The sequence below is a fragment of the Danio rerio genome, chromosome 12, assembly GCF_052040795.2.
Source record: "Danio rerio strain M-AB ecotype USA chromosome 12, GRCz13ab, whole genome shotgun sequence".
Classification (NCBI taxonomy): domain Eukaryota; kingdom Metazoa; phylum Chordata; class Actinopteri; order Cypriniformes; family Danionidae; genus Danio; species Danio rerio.
In genome coordinates this window covers 10,211,262-10,232,500 of record NC_141032.1, presented here as the reverse complement: position 1 = coordinate 10,232,500, position 21,239 = coordinate 10,211,262, and the positions used below count along the sequence as shown (strand labels likewise).

General features: G+C 40.0%; 2 protein-coding genes across 17 annotated transcripts in view; both read left to right on the top strand.

The window, feature by feature from the left end:
* Positions 1 to 20,398, top strand: part of arg1 (arginase 1) — a 26,990-nt gene extending 6,592 nt beyond the window's left edge. The window contains exons 3-10 of one of the 16 annotated variants that reach the window (XM_087275356.1): positions 1,302 to 1,476; positions 1,800 to 1,959; positions 9,880 to 9,974; positions 10,060 to 10,164; positions 10,268 to 10,404; positions 14,487 to 15,187; positions 16,391 to 17,215; positions 18,824 to 20,398. In XM_087275356.1, the coding sequence (XP_087131482.1) occupies positions 1,302 to 1,476; positions 1,800 to 1,959; positions 9,880 to 9,974; positions 10,060 to 10,164; positions 10,268 to 10,404; positions 14,487 to 14,650 (836 nt within the window). In that variant the 3' untranslated portion in view covers positions 14,651 to 15,187; positions 16,391 to 17,215; positions 18,824 to 20,398. 16 annotated transcript variants of the gene reach the window in all.
* On the top strand, positions 11,670 to 17,113 carry LOC147841283 (uncharacterized). Its single transcript, XM_087275456.1, has 3 exons — positions 11,670 to 11,683; positions 11,917 to 13,463; positions 13,674 to 17,113. Exons 1-2 carry the CDS (start codon positions 11,670 to 11,672, stop codon positions 12,995 to 12,997), a joined length of 1,095 nt encoding a protein of 364 aa, XP_087131582.1. The 3' UTR covers positions 12,998 to 13,463; positions 13,674 to 17,113.
* Positions 20,399 to 21,239: the final 841 nt, after the last annotated feature.

Below are 21,239 nucleotides of genomic sequence, written 5' to 3'. Positions count from 1 at the left end.
TGTATAATTATCACTTCTTATGTTTTTTCTCTTCTTGTTGAACTGCTGAATGCCTTCTTGATTGTAAGTTGCTTTGGACAAAGTGTTTGCTAAATGACTAAATTTATACTCACTGGCCACTTTATTAGGTACATCTGTCCAACTGCTCGTTAAAGCAAATTTCGAATCAGCCAATCAATGCATTTAGGCATGTACACATGGTCAAAGCGATCTGCTGCAGTTCAAACCGAGCATAAGAATGGGGAAGAAAGGGGATTTAAGTGACTTTGAACATGGTTGTTGGTGCCAGACAGGCTGGTCTGAGTATTTCAGAACCTGCTGATCTACTGGGATTTTCACGCACAACCATCTCTAGGCTTTACAGAGAATTGTCCGAAAAAGAGAAAATATCCAGTGAGCGGCAGTTTTGTGGGCGCAAATTCCTTGTTGATGCCAGAAGTCGGTGAAGAATGGCCAGACTGAGGTATGTAGATAAGCATCTCTGAATGCACAACACGCCTAACCTTGAGGCGGATGGGCTACAGCAGCAGAAGACCACACCCGGAGCCACTCCTGTCATATTCGGATGGTAGAGTCAGATTTTGTCATCAACAACATGAAAGCATGGATCCATCCTGCCTTGTATCAACGGTTCCGGCTGGTGGTGGTGGTGTAATGGTGTAGGGGATGTTTTCTTGGCACACTTTGGGCACGTTACCATTGACCATCGTGTCAACGCCACAGCCTACCTGAGAATTGTTGCTGACCATGTCCATCCCTTTATGACCACAGTGTACCCATCTTCTGATGGCTTCTTCCAGCAGGATAACACACCATGTCATAAAGCGTGAATCATCTCAGACTGGTTTCTCGAACATGACAATGAGTTCACTCTACTCAAATGGCCTCCACAGTCACCAGAGCTCAATCTAATAGAACACCGTTTGGATGTGGAAAAACAGGAGATTCACATCATGGATGTGCAGCCTACAAGTCTTCAGCACTTGTGTGATGCTATCATTCCAATATGGACCACAATCTCTGAGGAATATTTCCAGCACCTAGTTGAATCTATTCCACAAAGGAATAAGGCAGTTCTGAAGACAAAAGCAGGTCCAACCTGAGACTAGTAAGGTGTTCCTAATAAAGTGGCCGGTGAGTGTAAATGCATTTATCACAGCTACTTTTACTCCACTTGCACTATGTTTTGGGATGGTTCTTGAGTATGACTTTTCAGTACTCTTTTTACCACTGCTTATTATATACAAACCATGACAGTATTTTCGTGAGCCCTCTATTTGAAGACCTCTCTCCTTTTCCAGGTTGTGTGGTGAAGGATTATGGGAATGTGACATTTGAAAACCTTCCCAACGACGAGTCCATCGGGAGACTCAAGACCCCGAGAGCGGTGGGACGAGCAAATGAGCTGCTTTCAGGGGCTGTGCAAAAGATCAAGAGTGATGGAAACACATGCGTGATGCTGGGAGGAGATCACAGGTCATTCATCCAGATGTTACATATTTAAGATGATCACAGTCTCTTAAAAATAACATTCATCTTTATTGAACCTCACATTCTCTTTCGATTTATTTTAAATGAAATCTTTTTATTTTAGAATATATATGTTTCTTTTCACGTGATAATTAAGAATGAATACATTTCAGTGGTGCTTTTGACTGATATGGTTTATACAAAAATATAAAGCAGCAATTTTTCGAGATCGATATTAGATGATATTACATTATGATTTTAGAAGTGAACAGATTGCATTCATTATCTAGGTTAACACTTGACCGGTAGTGTGTGTGTGTTTCTTACAGCCTGGCGATCGGCTCAATCTCTGGTCATGCTGCATACAGACATGAGCTGAGTGTTTTATGGGTGGACGCACACGCAGACATCAACACACCTTTAACCACACCGACTGGAAATATTCACGGCCAGCCGATGTCTTACCTCATCCACGAACTGCACTCCAAGGTCAATCGTGCTCTTTAATCATTTCAGTTCCTTAATCTAAAATGTGTATAATGTGTTACACAGTCGTTACACTATCATTAGTCTCATTACAAATTGCCAGACTCCTACAGAAATGTTTGAATTGAAAGTCTTAACATCATAACTACGTATGATTTGATTTGGAAGCCCGTTTCCACCCCTAGAGATAAAAAAAAAATGTATAAGTTATCCATCTACTCATAACTACAAAACAAAACTAATTGCATTAAAGGGCACCTATGATGAAAATTCTCTTATGGAAGCTGTTTGAACAGAACTGTGTGTAGGTATAGTGTGTCCACAGTCAAATTGGGGTGAAATAAAGCCAATAAGGCCCAATCCCAATTCTATTTTTGTACTACCCCTTCCCCTTCCCCTTAAAAAGAGTGTGAAGTGGAAGGGCTTCAAAATTTACCCCTAAGAAATGGGACAGCACTACAGCACCTGCACACGTCATCATATGTCATCTCGATCTCTTGTTTCATATGAGATCAGACGATCATGACTGCTGTAGTTATTCCAGTTGCTTTATTTTTTGGTATTTATCTTCAGGAAATCACTGAAGTCTTATATTATGTTATCGTAACCATCTAATGTGGCTATAAGATCATAACTATACTGCGCATTTACACAGTAGCCATATTCATCCATGTAAACACAAGAAAACAGCATTAACATTATAGCAGACACTGTAAAAAGCTCATTCTCAGCCACTAGACTTTCTGACAGGGTATTTGAGCATACCTGTTAACCCTCCCGTTTTTCCCGTGATTCTCCCGTATTTTACAGTTGTAACCCGCTATCATCCTGTAAAATTATTTCTCCTGTATTTTCAGTGTTGCAAGAAACATTAAAGAGCCCATATTATGGGTTTTTGGAAATTCCCCTCCATGTAGTGTGTAACACAGCTCTAAGTGAAGTGGAGTATCCAGCTAAGGCTTAAATCTGTTAGTGTACAGTGTTTAAAACTGTTGATTCATCTATAAAAGAGTCGACTCATAGTGCTTCAAACGAGTCGCCTTGATCACGATTCATTAGGTGTTTCGCCATGACGTACGAACGAAACCAAGTTATTCACGTGCACGCGCAAACCCGGGAGATTTCAAACCTGAGGCCCCGCCCTCTGACGCAGAAACCCAGACACACACATACACACACCCACAAACACACACACACAAACATGCCGGTTGATTGAAGTCACACTGCAGATGGATATATTGAGTCTCTACCCAAAGATGAAACCTCAGCATTATAACCAAGCAGTTGGAAACTTCTGGAAGCTACATGCTACAAAGAATACTTCATCTGAGTTTGTTAAAGGAAGGATCAGTAAAGAGTAACTGATGGACGTCAGGATGGGTTTCTTCCATTTCTCAAGTGTAAGTACGTGCGGTTAAAGTTGTTGCCTCGTTTACTCTAGCTTGCAAATGTATTTAGTTGTGATTTGTTACTTGTAACCGCGTGTACTGTATCAGGTTAACTGGATATATTATCTTATCGCGTGCAAAGTCACGTTAAAAACGCGACGCGTGCTGTTTGTTTATGGAGCTCCGTGCTAGAGTTCTGCTCCCGTGATTTATTCGGAAATTTATTCCCGCGCCGCAGAAATCTGGCGCGGGGACAGCCGCGGGAATAAATTTCCGAATAAATCGCGGGAGCGGTCGGTAACGGGTTTAATTTGGGACGGGAGCGGGCTGTCTAGCAATATCACGGATATTGCTATGTGAATTAGAAAGAGAGAGTCTGCTTGGTATGAGAGAGCGTATGAGAGAGAGCGAGAGAGAGAGAGAGAGAGAGCGAACGAACGAGCTTTGTGCTGTGTGTATGTGTTTATACAGACAGCTTGGCTGTCTGCTTGGCTGTCTGGACTGTATACTGGGTGATTTTTGGTTGTGTTCTCCGCTCTAGCGGGACCGGGCGCGGCGGGCAGAAAACGGAGCGGGTTCTCAGGCTAAAACCTGGCGGGTGCAGGCGGAAGCGGGAGCGTTGTCATCCGGAGGTGTGTGTGTGTTTTTGTGTGTGTGTGTGGTATGGCGAGTACACGACTGTCTCCTTCGTTCGGTTATCCGTAGCACTATCCACTCGCCATAGTGTGGCAGCTAAAATCCACGCCTACACTATCGAGCGTGTATGAACTGTGATTACTTTTTAAATTGCTGATTAGCTATTGGCCATTTCCCTCTCTGACTGAAGGCAGTCGACCAATCGCGACAGACTGTCATCGGTCCAATCAGCGCAGATTAGCTTCACGCTAAGGAGGGGTTTGGGAACAAATGAATCACTGGACGATTCATACAGGAGTCGCTGGGATAATTAGGTAAAAATAAATGCAGATTATAAGACCATGAAAGTGTTTTTTGACCTTGCATGCATATTAGACTGTTGTTGGAGACTCTTACAACCAAGATATGACCCTATTTCATGTATAATATGGGCTCTTTAAAAAGTCGAGCCTCCCTATACGCAACCCATACCGCCGAACCACCAGGGGCCGCCCCACGCTCTTAAATGTGAGTCTGTTCTGTGCTTTCGCTTTGTTTAGGCAAGAAAACACTTTGAAATAAATATAAAAATGGCGCGATTCCCCTTCTTTCTCAAAACAGGTGCCGTCACCCCTCCTATGCAATCCTCAAAACAGTCATGCGTGACTGTCAGCTGACGCGCTCCATAGTGATATAAAGACGCTGTTTCCCAAACAGATTCTGTACACATGATTTGAAGCGGAGGGAAAGTCTGGCTTTTGGGTGTGTGTTTAAACAGACATATACACAGAATTAATAATAATAACATCTAAAGATGTCGATCTTGGTGTGTTTTTTTTTTCAAACACAACTCATTTTGTCCTAAATGAGCATAAAAGTTAGTAAAGCATTCGAATGCCTTTATTATATTGTTAGATGTGTGCATTTTTAAAGTGACAACTGTTATTTAATGTAATCAAACGAAAAAATGTAAATAAATAAGAGATTCATTTGTTGCTTCGTTGCTCTCTAATCAGAATGTGTAAGTTATACAGTGAAGAAACGGCTAATGAGATAGCTTGATTCTGTTTCATTATAACAGCTATTAACTTTAATGAGCTGAAGTGTTTACTAATGTATTTGCTGGTATGTATATATTTATTTTTACTTTTGTAAATAATAATAAAACATATTACTGACCATTTAACTGTTTATTTACAATGAAACAGCTCCAAATGAACATAGTAATTTGGGGATTTTTTAAAGGAGGATGAGGGGGAAGAGGGGATTCCTTATGGTGGACATATCCCTTATTTTCACATCCCAATGTTGACAGGTATGTATTTGAGCGTCATCGAGAGTCAGAATGTTGTGGGACTGCTATACAGGAGTTATTATTAGGGTATACCTGTCAACACTGGGATGTAAATAAATAAGTGATATGCCCACCATAATGAGGAATTCCCCCGACTTTAAAAAATCCCCAAATTAATAAATATGTTCATTTGGAGCTGTTTCATTATAAATAAAAAGTTAAATGGTCAGTAATATATTTTATTATTATTATTTACAAAAGAAAAAATTAATAATAAACATTAGCAGCCCATAAGCAAACAGTTCAGCTTAATTAAATGAATAGCTTTTATAACTGCTCGATCGTGCAGATTCGCACTCTATAACATCAGAAAGATCCGACCCTTCTTATCTGAACATGCAGCTCAACTCCTTGTTCAAGCTCTTGTTTTCTCCAAACTGGATTACTGCAACTCTCTACTAGCTGGGCTTCCAGCTAACTCTATCAAGCCTCTTCAACTGCTCCAGAATGCAGCAGCACGAGTGGTCTTCAATGAACCTGAACGAGCACATGTCACTCCGCTGCTAGTCCGTTTGCACTGGCTGCCAGTTGCTGCTCGCATCAAATTCAAAGCTCTGATGTTTGCCTACAAAGTGACTTCTGGCCTAGCTCCTTCTTATCTGCTCTCACTTCTGCAGATCTATGTGCCCTCCAGAAACTTGCGTTCTGTGAATGAACGTCGCCTCGCGGTTCCATCCCAAAGAGGGAAGAAATCACTTTCGCGAACGCTCACGCTCAATCTGCCCAGTTGGTGGAATGAACTCCCTAACTGCATCAGAACAGCAGAGTCACTCGCTACGTTCAAGAAACGACTAAAAACTCAACTATTTAGTCTCCACTTCACTTCCTAATCTGCAATTGCCTCTTTGAATATCACACTAACTGTACAAAAAAAAAAAAAAAAAAAAAAAAAAAACACTAATACTTCCCATCTTAGACTTTTTAGACTCGCCTTTAGTACTTATTCATTGTTGCTCTTAGTTGTGTAAATTGCTTCCTTGTCCTCATTTGTAAGTCGCTTTGGATAAAAGCGTCTGCTAAATGACTAAATGTAAATGTAAATAATGAAATAGAATCAAGTTATCAAATCTCATTAGCTGTTTCTTCACTGTATAACTTACACAACGAATGGATCTCTTATTTATTTAGATTTCTTTCGTTTGATTATATCAGTTTCACTTTAAAAATGCACACATCTAATGTCATATTGAAAGCATTCAAATGCTTTTTCTAACTTTTATGCTCATTTAGGATGAAATTAGTTGTGTTTGAAAAAAAACCTCACCAAGGTCAACATCTTTAGATATTATTATTATTAATTCTTTGTATATGTCTGTTCAAACACGCACCCAAAAGCCAGACTTTCACTCCGCTTCAACTCGCGTGTACAGAATCCGTTTGACAAACAGCGTCTATTTATCACTATGGAGCGAGTCAGCTGACATTCATGTACCACTATATGACTGTTTTGAGGATTGCATATGAAGGGGAGACAGCACCTGTTTTGAAAAGGAAAGGGAATCTTGCCATTTTTATATTTATTTCAAAGTGTTTTCCAGCCTAAACAAAGCGAAAGCACAGAACAGACTCACATTTAAGAGCAAGGGGCGGCCCCTGGTGGTTTGGCGGTATGTGTTGCGAATAGGTTGGATTAGCTTTTTAATGTTTATTTGCCACCATTCAGAGAAGGACTGAAACTACGGGAGAAAAAACGGGAAAATACCTTTACGGGATGATAGCGGGATATAACTGTAAAATACTGGAGAATCCCGGTGAAAACTGGAGGGTTGACAGCTATGTATTATAGATTGCGAAATTTAGCTGTTTTTATTTTAGCTGTTTTTTTTTTAAAGCATGACGGTAAAACAACAATGCTGTAATGAATGTATTAAAACATGTGGTTGTTTGTTGTAAAAATCCATAATAATGACAAAATATACTAATTTGTGGATTTCCTTACTTCCGGGTTCAGCAATACTGCCATTGTGGCTGGTGTATTCTTGGGAATTTTCTTACCTCATGGTTTCGAGTGTGGTCTTGAAAAATCTCTGTTTGAAGGGCTATCTAGCCCTTCCCCTTAGCCCTATGCCTTCAAGCTAAAGAGAATTGGGACACTCCTACCCCTTCACGCAAAACGAGGGGTAGGGATAAGGGGAAGGGATAAGGGGTAGAATTGGGATTGGGCCTAAGTCTCATTTTTACATTTCCTGACGTTAAAATAAGATCCAAATCCCTCCCATTTTGAGGCCCACCGCAATGTGACATAGGAGTACGGTTTCCCCGGCCACCGAATTAATTGACAACCGCGTATTAACATATCTCAATAGTAATGGCTATAATCATATCACAAAACAGGGTGTGTGCAAAACAACCTACATTAAAAGATCTGTTCAGCTCTCTGTGATCATCAATCATCATCAATTGGGATCAGGAAGGAGTTTTTTTAAGTTTAAAAAGTTTTGAAAAATTATTAAAAAGTGCATGTTTTTAATAAAGATGGTGGCCCTACCATGAACCCCAGGTGGGTAACGTTTTACTTTTTTGTTCCATCAATCCATCAATATTACAAATTCAACTTTAACCCAGGTAGCTATAAGCCACCGACTGCATCTATACTACAGATAACATAAGCAAAATACACAAAACAATATACACAAATTAACCAAATGTGGGTACGTTTTGAAATATTTTCACCACTAGTTTTTTATCACCACCAACATATAGCCCACAACCAAAAGAGAAAAAAAACAGTTTTATAAAAATATCACAATCAATTTATAGCACACAAACTAAACATGTATCCACTGAAATATAATAATAAATATCTACTACACTGGTTTTCAGAAAAGGTTTGGTGTTAGAAACTTGATACTCTGCTTAGAAGAAAAACATGCAGACAAATGTGCAGATTTGAAAGTACCTGTGTTTGTGTGGACATGGCCTTAGACTAGAGATGCCCAAAGTAGGGCCCCAGGCCGAAATTGGCCCTTGGTAACCTTTAATTTGGCAATGTCTCTTCTGAAAAGACAAGGGAGAATGATGGGTAGGTGGCTAGGGCGAATGCCTTTGACAGAGATTGTTAGTTCAAATTTAACGTAACCTTTTGTTTCTTTGTTTTATTGCTGAGCTACAAAAAGCTGAAATGAAATGATTCAATTAAATGTTGTAAATGAATCAGACATTTAAAATGTCAATTCTGTCACATGACAGACAATGCACAAGACATCTGCGAGCAAGTCAAGCTGAAGGCAGGAGCAGCTCGTTTAGTGTGTTCAGCGTTGAACTCCATTTTGTTATAAATGGAATTGTTCATGTTTTTACAATAACAAAATGTATTATTAAATGTTTAAATTGATACTGGGTTAGTTCATATGATTTAAAGCAAAAAAATTTAGTTTTTCTTTTATTATATTATATTTTGATATTATTATGTCATTGAATAAATTAGCAAATTCCCCTTGGCAAATTTATTGTAATACAGGTTGCTATAGATTCGGCCCACAGCCTTCAATCAAGTTGGATTTTTGGCCCTTTATAGGAAAAGCTGTCAGGGTTCTGCAACTCTGGTCTTGAAAATTCTTGTTTTGGTGGCAGAGTCCGGACACTAGCTCTGTCTTGTCCTGTCCAGTTTTCTTGGGTAAAGCACTTGTTTTGTCATTGTGTGTGTCTCAGGGTGCACGTTGTCGTAGGTGTGCGCGGACCGTGCGCACTCCCGCTTGATGTGGGCGTGCGGGGTTTGCGCACCCTTGGGACACGCGCTCTTGTATTCGTGTTTGTGTTTTGTTCTGTCAGCATCGCGCTGTTTCATTCTCAGTGTCTCCGTCTAGTTGGTTTCGGTTTTCGGTGTTTACATCTATCCTGTGCTTGTGACTTGCGTCTGTTATCAAAAGCACGTGGCTCTGTGTTTACATTGTGGTTGCGTGCTTTTGTTTTGTGCTTAAGTGTTGTGTTTGTCTTGTCATACGAACACGCGGTTAATGAGTTCTCTCATTGGCTTTGTGTTCTAGTTATGTGAGCACATGGCTTGTGTTGTCTCTTTGTGTCATGTGCTCTCCCGTCTTTTGTCTAGTCCCACCCTCCTTGTTAACATATTATTAGTTAATTATGTTCATCTGTTTGTGTTAATTTACTTCTGCTTTTATTCTCCTCATGTCTGCTGTCCTGTGCCAGTTCGTTGTCGTATGTCATCGTTTCTCTCCCTGTCCTGTCGTGTTTTCCAGCCCTGATCCCTACCAGCCTGCCCAGTCAAGTTTGTTTGTTTGTTCATTTGTTTTGCTAGTGTTTTCCCCCCTGGTAGTTTATTTTGCTGTTTATTTTTATTTTTACTATTAATAAAAACCCATTTAGTTCTGCCTTTGAGTCCTTGCCCCTTTCCTCTACATAAAACTGAGACAAAAGCTTTGGACACTCCTGCCTTAGACAAATGTCAGAACAATATTTAAGAGAAATAAGCCTTTTGTTTACATTTTAGCATTTACCTAATGAAATATGGAAGCGAAAACAAAATGGTTGTGTTTATATTTTTGTTGAATGTGGATTATATGTATTTTCAAAAATGCTTTGTGCAACTTTTCTAATCTTCCTCAGATGCCCAAACTTCCAAATTTCTCATGGCTAAAGCCTTGCATAGCAGCTCAGGATGTTGTGTATATTGGACTCCGAGACGTGGACCCGGAAGAACAGTAAGTTTGCAGACAGTTTGCATCAAATATGTGTTATATCACTATTCGATTGCCTTTCATGTAGTTGAATGATTTTACACCACAGTTATATCCTTAAATACCTGGGCATCAAAACCTTCTCCATGACTGAAGTTGATCGACTTGGAATAGCAAAAGTCATGGAGCAGACGTGTGATCACATGTTTTCAAAGTAAGTGTGTGATTATGCAAATATTCTCTTTTTTTGCATTTGTTGGAATGTCTTCGTAAGTGTAAATGTTTATTGAGGAAACATTGCTGCTCTTTTGCATCAGAGTGAAGAAGCCGATCCATCTGAGTTTCGACATTGATGCGCTGGACCCGTCAGTGTCACCGGCGACTGGCACACCTGTAGCAGGAGGACTGACCTATAGAGAGGGCATTTACATCACTGAGCACATCTGCCAAACAGGTCAGAACAGTAGGATGTGTGAGTCGAGAAACAACCAGCAGGGGAAGCTTAAAGGGCCATGAAACCCCCTCGTTTCAGCAGTGTGTTTTCACACCTCTACTTTGGAAAAAGTCAGAAAAGTGGGCGTGTCCAGCTCTGTTTAGGGGGGAGTGTCGGAGGAAGAAAAGCGGCTTGGTATGGGAGTGTCTATTTGGGCGCGCTGAATTTCAGAGTCAAAACACACACCCACAGCGGACAATGTGACTGTGTTTACATGGACATCTGTAGTCGAATTATTTGCCAAATTATTAAATGGTGGACTTTAACTGCAGTTTGGCTCTTTCATTCAGGGAATTCATTAATGTCCCTCCCGACAAACTTGATATTTGATTCGAGGATCTGCTCTAAGCGTGTATTTTTCATGCAATGTTTGATACCGCACGGCGAATGAGAGAAAAAAAAACTCAGCATTTCCCGGAAACTTAGATACACACGGCAGGTAGCGTCAGAAAGCCGCGTGTGTTATTCCGGTCACAAAATCCAACACTAGGTTATAGTTTGGTTGTAACTGTTAGTGCTAACTATTGCACTCGGTGATACGAATAAAATACGAACTGAATAAACAAAGAGCACTGGTCGCTCACTTACCAAATCTGTAGAGACAGGACAATCACCAGCAACTAGAGCCGCGTCTTTATTTAGAGGAGACTACAATCTGGATCTCAGCGTTTGCAGATGAGAACAGCTCTCAGGTAAACAAAAATCTTCCTTAGACACGTAAATTATTGTTGTCGCGCGTCGCGTACACTGTTAATCCACGCGTGAGTCTGCGCTCTCACAGAGACAAAATGAAAACGAAACTTAACTGCAGCAAACTATAAAAGCAACACTTCACGCTTGTTTTGCCAACACAACGTGGCGTCTTTGCCGTCTACACTGTGACAGTAATGAATATAAATGAAGTTGCACAATAGAGCGCGCTGATTGGTTTGAACCAAGCCTTACTCATGCATTAATGCAACACACTGTAAGGCGTAATAAGACTCACTCTGGCACAGACGCCCAGTCTGCATGCTGGAATACAGGCTATTATGTCATGACCGTGACGCAGCTTCAAAAATTAGTTTCAAACAGGAAGTACGAATTTGCTTGAAATAACGCAAAAACGACCAATTTACACTTTTTAGTGAAATATAGATGTCCTAATAGTGTTTTTAGCAGTGTGGGACACATATACGACTGTCAACAGCTCAAAAATTGTGTTTTGGTGTTTCGTGACCCTTCAAATGGTGATACACTTGTGCCACCCTACTTTTAGGAGTTTTGCTTTACAAGGACAGAAGGCATGTCCTCCTAAACCTCCTTATCATTGTCATACCAATGTCATTATACAATTTCCTCCGGGTGCTCCAGTTTCCCCCACAGTCCAAAGACATCCGCTATAGGTGAACTGAATTAAATAAATTGGTCATAGTGTATGTGTGAATGAGTGTGTATGGGTGTTTCCTAGTACCGGATTGGCAGCTAGACAAGCATCTGCTGTGCAAAACATAACACACATCATCACTCATTTCTAAGGACATCAATATTGTCTCACAGGACACCACTAGTCTCTAACAGGACAACACCAGTCTATAACAGGACATCACTAGTCTCTAACAGGACATCACTAGTGTCTAACAGGACTTCACTAGTCTCTAACAGGACATCACTAGTCTCTAACAGGACATCACTAGTGTCTAACAGGACATCACTAGTCTCTAACAGGACATCACTAGTCTCTAACAGGACATCACTAGTCTCTAACAGGACATCACTAGTCTCTAACAGGACATCACTAGTCTCTAACAGGACATCACTAGTCTCTAACAGGACATCACTAGTCTCTAACAGGACATCACTAGTGTCTAACAGGACATCACTAGTCTCTAACAGGACATCACTAGTGTCTAACAGGACTTCACTAGTCTCTAACAGGACATCACTAGTCTCTAACAGGACATCACTAGTGTCTAACAGGACATCACTAGTCTCTAACAGGACATCACTAGTGTCTAACAGGACATCACTAGTCTCTAACAGGACTTCACTAGTCTCTAACAGGACTTCACTAGTCTCTAACAGGACATCACTAGTCTCTAACAGGACTTCACTAGTCTCTAACAGGACATCACTAGTGTCTAACAGGACATCACTAGTCTCTAACAGGACATCACTAGTGTCTAACAGGACATCACTAGTCTCTAACAGGACTTCACTAGTCTCTAACAGGACATCACTAGTCTCTAACAGGACATCACTAGTCTCTAACAGGACTTCACTAGTGTCTAACAGGACATCACTAGTCTCTAACAGGACATCACTAGTCTCTAACAGGACTTCACTAGTCTCTAACAGGACATCACTAGTCTCTAACAGGACTTCACTAGTCTCTAACAGGACTTCACTAGTCTCTAACAGGACATCACTAGTCTCTAACAGGACTTCACTAGTCTCTAACAGGACATCACTAGTCTCTAACAGGACATCACTAGTCTCTAACAGGACATCACTAGTCTCTAACAGGACATCACTAGTCTCTCACAGGACATCACTAGTATCTCGTAGGACATAGTCTCTAACAGGACATCACTAGTCTCTAACAGGACATCACTAGTCTCTCACAGGACATCACTAATCTCTGACAGGACATCAATATTGTCTCACAGAACATCACTAGTCTGTCACAGGACATCACATGTCTAACAGGACATCAATATTGTCTTACAGAACATCACTAGTCTCTAACAGGTTGTTTAAATTGTCTCACAGGACATCACTAGTCTCTCACAAAACATCGTTAGTCTGTCACAGGACATCACATGTCTAACAGGACAACAATATTGTCTTACAGGACATCACTAGTCTCTAACAGGACATTACTAGTGTCTAACAGGACATCACTAGTCTCTCACAGGACATCACTAATCTCTGACAGGACATCAATATTGTCTCACAGAACATCACTAGTCTGTCACAGGACATCACATGTCTAACAGGACATCAATATTGTCTTACAGAACATCACTAGTCTCTAACAGGTTGTTTAAATTGTCTCACAGAACATCACTGGTCCCTCACAGGACATCACTAGTCTCTCATAGGACATCACTAGTGTCTAACAGGACATCACTAGTGTCTAACAGGACATCACTAGTGTCTAACAGGACATTACTAGTCTCTAACAGGACATCACTAGTGTCTAACAGGACATCACTAGTCTCTAACAGGACATCACTAGTGTCTAACAGGACATCACTAGTGTCTAACAGGACATCACTAATCTCTAACAGGACATCACTAGTCTCTAACAGGACATCACTAGTGTCTAACAGGACATCACTAGTCTCTAACAGGACATCACTAATCTCTAACAGGACATCACTAGTCTCTAACAGGACATAGCTGTTTTTTAACAGGACATTTATATGGTCTCACAAGACATCACTAGTTTCTCACAGGACATTATTATTGTCTCACAGGACTTCAATAGTCTCTCATAGGCCATAGTCTCTTACAGGACATCACTAGTCTTTAACAGGACACCAAAATTGTCTCACAGGGCATCACCCGTCTCTAACAGGACATTAATATTGTCTCACAGGACATCACTAGTCTCTCACAGGACTTAGTTTCTAACAGGACATCACTAGTCTCTCACAGGACTTTACTAGTCTCCCACAGGACATATTCTCTAACAGGACATCACTAGTCTCTAACAGGACATCATTAGTCTTTAACAGGATATCAATATGGTCTCACAGGACTTCACTAGTCTCTTAGAGCACATAGTCATTAACAGGACATCAATATTGTCTTACAGGGCATCACTAGCCATAATCAGTAATTATTCAGGTTGATCATTATTAATTTTCCTAAATAATTAATACAATTAATATAAATACTTCAGAATAGATGCAGCTTATGAAACATGTCGAAAAAGTTTTTTTACTCATGACAGTAAACTTCAAGTGTAGAAACTGAAATTAAAAAGAAATTTACAATCATCAATTTTAGATGACCATTCTCCTATAGACTTTGTTGTGTGTTTGGCTTCACTGCAGGGCTTCTCTCTGCTGTAGACATGGTGGAAGTGAACCCCAAACTGGGCAGAACAGCGGACGAGATCAAATCAACAGTAAACGCTGCTGTGGATCTGCTGCTGGGCTGCTTTGGACGGATTCGCGAAGGCTCTCATGACCCAGATTACAAAATGCCAAATCCATAAATCTTTATCTTTTAGGCTTCATTGCTCTATTTTTGTTCTTCTAAATAATCTTTATTAAATTGACTTTATGTCAGTGTCTAATTCTGAATGGAAAAGATGCCATAAAATGAAAATCTGGATAAACCTAGGTATAGAATAATAAGAGTTTGGTACATATAAATGACATACCATGAGCCCCAAACTCCATTGTTTCCTTGATCTCATATAAATCAAGTAAGTTTAAAACTCAAGTGGAAAAACAAGCCAATCAGAACAAAATACTGTCTGTGACAATCCACACAGGATCATTAATATGCACTACCCCAGCAGGATTTGATTGGCCTGTTTCACCTTGATTTTACATTAGTATTATCATATTTGCTATGTATGTGGGGCTCTTATTTTGAAAACGAGACAAGCTTGTCTTTTTACAGCTTGTCAGAATACAAAATATTGGAATGGATGGATTATGTTTATTCACTGTCACAATGAAGAGGATTAAGGTCTGTTTAACTATATCTTTTGTTAGTTTAGTGTGTATATTGTCAAATTTGACAAGTACTTTATAATGAGGCAGCGGACGTGTGCATGTTTGTAATGAGGCAACATACACACACCGGCCATTTTATTAGGTACACCTGTCCAACTGCTCGTTAAAGCAAATTTCGAATCAGCCAATCAATGCATTTAGGCATGTAGACATGGTCAAGACGATCTGCTGCAGTTCAAACCGAGTATTAGAATAGGGAGGAAAGGTGATTTAAGTGACTTTGAATGTGGCATAGTTGATGGTGCCAGACAAGCTTGTCTGAGTATTTCAGAAACCGCTGATCAACTGGGATTTTTTACGCACAACCATCTCTAGGGTTTACAGAGAATGGTCTGAAATAAAGAAAATATCCAGTGAGCGGCAGTTCTGTGGGCGCAAATGCCTTGATGCCACAGGTCAGAGGAGAATGGCCAGACTGGTTCCAGTTGATAAAAAGGCAACAGTAACTCAAACAACTACTCGACACAACCGGGGTATGCAGAAGAGCAGAAACTCTGAACACACAACATGTCTAACCTTGAGGCGGATGGGCTACAGCAGCAGAAGACCACACCGGGAGCCACTCCTGTCAACTGGGAACAGGAAACTGAGGCTACAATTCGCACAGGCGCATCTAAATTTGATAATAGAGGATTGGAAAAACGTTGCCTGGTCTGATGAGTCTTGATTTCTGTTGCAACACTCAGAGGGTAGGTTCAGAATTTGACATCAACAACATGAAATTATTGATCCATCCTGGCTTATATCAACAGTTCAGGCTGCTGGTGGTGGTGTAATGGTGTGGGGAATATTTTCTTGGCACACTTTGGGCCCATTTGTACCAATTGAGCATTATATCAAAGCCACAGCCTACCGGAGTATTGTTGCTGACTATGTCCATCCCTTTATGACCACAGTGTACCCATCATCTGATGGCTACTTCCTGCAGGATAACGAGCGAATGATCACAGACAATGACAATGACTTCACTGTACTCAAATGGCCTCCACAGTCACCAGAACTCAATCCAATAGAGCACCTTTGGGATGTAGTGGAATGGGATATTTGCATCATGGATGTGCAGCCAACAAATCTGCAGCAACTGCGTGATGCTATCATGTCAGCATGGATCAAAATCTCTGAGGAATATTTCCAGTATCTTGTTGAATCTATGCCATGAAAGATTAAGGCAGTTCTGAAGGCAAAAGGAGGTCCAACCTGGTACAAGTAAGGTGTACCTAATAAAGTGGCCGGTGAGTGTACACATGTCAGTTCCTGAATAGTAGCATTTAATGCACACTTATGCACCTACTCAGTTTGTTCATAAATATGTTTTGACAACTTGAGTTTTATTTTGCACATATGTATTTCAGAGTGTTGTGTGCGTATTAGAGACATGAGATTAATATTCATGACTCTTCCAAATAAGCTGAAAACATTGCACTTTAAATCTAAGGCCAATTTTTATGATTATAAATGGGATTGTAAAAGATTTTTTGCACTTACCTAATCAATGTACCTTTCCCAGAGATGGGTTGCAGCTGGAAGGGCATCCGCTGCGTAAAACATATGCTGGATAAATTGGTGGTTCATTCCGCCGTGGCGACCCCAGATTAATAAAGGGACTAAGCCGTAGAGAAAATGAATGAATGAATCTATGTTGATATGAGAGAACAATGTAAACATATTGTATCTAAGCGTTCTATGGCACCTTTAAAAGAGTAAGTGGCAATTTGCATAGCTTTAAATAAAAAAGAGAATTATAAAGACATTACAAATGATACCACATTAAATTAACATGGATTGCACAAACCTTTAATGTCTTTAAATGTATTAACATGATCAAAACATTGCCGTAAACCTCAAATTATCACTAAATTATTATCACTGTAGTCTGATTGATACTTTTTGTGTTTATTCTTTTATCAAATAAAAGGCATTTTATTCTAAAAACATCTACAGGTTATGATGTGCATGTATTTTTGAAATCTGAAATATTTACTGACTTTTATTAAGCAGAAAAACAAATTATATCCTAGATACAGTGCATCCGGAAAGTATTCATAGCACTTAACTTTTTCCACATATTTATGTTACCGCCTATGTTAGAGTTTTTGAAATTGTTGCAAATTTATTAAAAAAGAAAAATCATATATACAGAAGTATTGACAGCCTTTGCCGTGAAGCTCTAAATTGAGTTTAGGTACATTCTGTTTCCACTGATCAATCTTGAGAAGTTTAATTGGAGTTCATCTGTGGTAAATTCAGTTGATTGGACATGATTTGAAAAGGCATACACCTGTCTATATAAGGTCCCAGGGTTGACAGTGCATGGCAAAGCACAAACCAAGCATGAAGACAAAGGAATTGTCTGTAGACATCTGAGACAGGATTGTCTCAAGGCAAAAGGCTGGGGAAGGTTAAAGAAACATTTCTGCTGCTCTGAAAGTTTCAGTGAGCACTGCGGACTCCATCATCAGTAAGTGGGAGATGTTTGGAACCCCCAGGACTCTTCCTAGAACTGGCCGGCCATCTAAGCTGAGTGATCAGGGGAGAAGGGCCTTAGTCAGTGAGGTGATCAATAACCTGATGGTTATTCTGTCAAACTCCAGTGATCTTCTGTGGAGAGAGGAGACCCTTACAGAAGGAAAACCATCTGTGCAGCAATCCACCAATCAGGCCTGTATGGTAGAGTGGCCAGACGGAAGCCACTTCCCACCTGGAATTTGCAAAAAGGCATCTGAAAGACTCTCAGACCATAAGAAACAAAATTCTCTGGTCTGATGAGGACAATGACACAAAGCACACTGCCAAAATATCAATGTAGTGGCTTCGCAACAGCTCAGTGAATGTCCTTGAGTGGCCCAGAACCAAATCCTATTGAACATCTCTGGAGAGATCTGAAAATGGCTGGACACTGTCGCTTCCCATCCAACCTGATAGAGTTTGAGAGGCACTGCAAAGAGGAATGGGCAAAAATTCCCAAAGATAGGTGTGCCAAGCTTGTGGCATCATATTCAAAAAGACTTGAGGCTGTAATTGCTGCCAGGTGTATAAACAAAGTATTGAGCAAAGGCTGTGAATACTGATGTACATATGTGTGTATGTGTTTTTTTTTTTATAGATTTTTTATTTTTAATAGATTTGCAACAATTTCAAAAACAAAATTTAGCATTGTCATTATGGGGTATTGTGTTATGACTGTGTTTGTCCACCAGATGCCACTGTTATTCGCCAGCAACCACCAGCGGACTACAGTGGCTTTTAAGACTACATTTCCATACATTCTTTCGCACACACACCCGGTCTGTCATCTACACTGATTTACAACCACAGCTGTCTCCGTTCTCCGTTGATTACCTGGACTATATATTCAGTCATTCATCCTCTGTTTGTCAGTTGGTCGTTGTCATTGTTGGTATGTTGTTCCTGATCTTGATCTTGCTCTTGCTATTGTATCTTGTCTTAGTGTTAAAGTTTAGTCTAAGTTTCCTCGCTCGGGCTCCTTGCTCTGCTGGCTCCAGTCCGCTGGTGGTTGCTGGCGAATAACAGTGGCATCTGGTGGACAAACACAGTCATGACAGTATTGTGTGTAGAATTTTGAGGAAATAAATCAATTCAATTCATTTTGGAATAAGGCTGTAACATAAAAAATGTGGAAAAAGTGAAGCGAATACTTTCCAGATGCACATTATAGCCTTTTGTGTCAAACACATCAGGCTTTGCAGGAGCATTTAGTTGTATCTGTAGAATTATATTACACTGCTCTCTGCAATAGCTCCTTAATTCTGATTGATCAAGGTATGTTATTCCCAGATATTACACGACAGTCTGGAATACTTTGGGTTCTGACTGGTCAGTCACGACATTGTAATCCAGTGGTCTCAAACTCAATTCCTGGATTGTCGCAGCTCTGCAGTTTGTATCTCCAACCACCTCCATCTCACACCTGCTTAAGTCTCTAGTCTTGATTAGTTTGATTAGCTAATTGAATAAGGTTGGAGCAAAACTGTGCGGAGCTGCAGCCCTCCATACCTTAGTATATACCTTGACTATAAGTGACGTTCATAGACTACATGCAACCCAGGCTCATTCTGATTACATACCCCTATATTCATTTATAGAATGTGCCAAATATGTCCCAGGAGGTGCTTCTTTTGTAGTTTTTTGTTTTCAAGAATCCACCAGAGGCCACAGTGTACGCTTTTTGAGATTTCCAATTTCTCTCGTGAGTGCCATTCGCGCCTGCTGTTCTCACATAAATCCACCAGAGGCCGCTGTTGACTAACTGACTGCCCAACTGACCGATTCCCCCACCATCCCCCTTCCCTAAACCCAACCAATAGTGTCTTAAAAAGCACCAATTGACTCACCCACCGCCTTCCATAAACCCAACCGCAGTGTTTTAATATGCAGACCAGAAAAGAAAGCCCTGATTTTTACCACGTTTTCAGATTTACCCCTTTCTCACCCTGTTATTTACATCTCTATTTTATTTTTTGGCTTCTTTTTTTTTGTCTCACCCATTCTCTGGAACCAGTCTTACCGGGCTCGAACCTCACAGTCAGGGTCAATTCTGCTCTGCGTCTCAAGTCTCTACCAACGCACATGTCAAGCTACAGGACAAACTGGTAACAGCTGAAAAGCCGTCCATACGGAGGTAAGCAGTCAACTAGTAAGCACGAAAAGGAATTGCATCTTACCACCCCATAGCATTCGTTTTAAATTAGCCGAAATGCAGCCATACGTAGCTCTGGTTACATCATTTGCGATCTCCAGAAATGTATATTAGGCTATGTTTTCAGAATGAGCCTATGTTATCTGCATGCTTGTCTGCTGTGCCGCTGTTTTTGTCTGTTTGGTGCCATCTTGTGACTAAATAACATGTAGGTTTGTGTACGCTTCATTAGGACCTTTTAAAACGGTTTCTGTCAGCTTTAAATTTAAATAAACTATTGTGGCTCAGAAAAATGTTTTGTGTATGATTTAAGGCTAGTATCTATTGAATACGTGGGATAAAGTACATCCAGATGGTTGTTTTTGCATAATAAAGCCCTACAGTCTTATTCAACATCCCTCTTTATGCTGCGATAACTATCGCCTGGAAGTACTTTATCCCTTATATAGTAGCACTGTATTCACCATAAAAGCCTGATGTAAGAGATGCGATACGCAACAAAAACACAAATGCAAACTTTTTTTTTTCTCTATAGGTTCAATAAACTCTCATTTGAAAAACAGTTTCCTTTTCCAGACCATTATTTCATAGTATGTGAGTCTTTAATGAAAATGAAAACTCGTTTCACATGAAATTCACATAGAAAGAAAATTATATTTTTTAAAAATTATAATTTTTAAAGTAAATATTTTTTTCTAATTTCTCCTAATAGTAATGTCTTTGACACCCCCTAACTGGTAGTTCAATTTCCTCACTATTTACTCGATTTTTGTGAATTTCTTTCTTCTGAAGAACACAAAATAATACTGAAGAAGGCCTGCAGCCGATCCACCATCATCTTTAAGTCACCTGCTTTTCTGTAGCTGTTGCCGAACCCTTCAGCTTCTTTCAAGCGCGATTCAGCGTCAGTGACTCTTTCAGATAGAGCTGTAAACGAGTTTTGAAGGCAAGAAACAGAGTTGGCAATACCCTCCAGGGCCCGGTTTTTCAAAAGTAATCCACTAGGATTTTGGATAAGGGATTGGATCAAGTCATGAAAATGGGTTTTTCAAAAGAAAAAAATGGATTACATAATCGGATTAGATCACGTATTTCAATCTTGGTTTTTATCCGGCTCAAACCTTTAGTTTTGTTTTTTCAGATCTTTTTTGTAGGATTTGGATCACTTTGATCCAAAAAAATCTGGATTAAACTGATCCCATCAAAAGGGTGGATTCAGCCTGGATTTCATGCCCAAAATGTAATGAAAACTTTAAAAAAGTATAAAAAAAATACTAGATTTGGATCATACAGCATCACACAAGATATCATATTTATTGATAAGGTTTTAATTGTATTTGTTCATCCGTCAGGCTACAGTGATTAGGTAGGCTTTAACATATTCAGCCTTACAGTATAGGCCT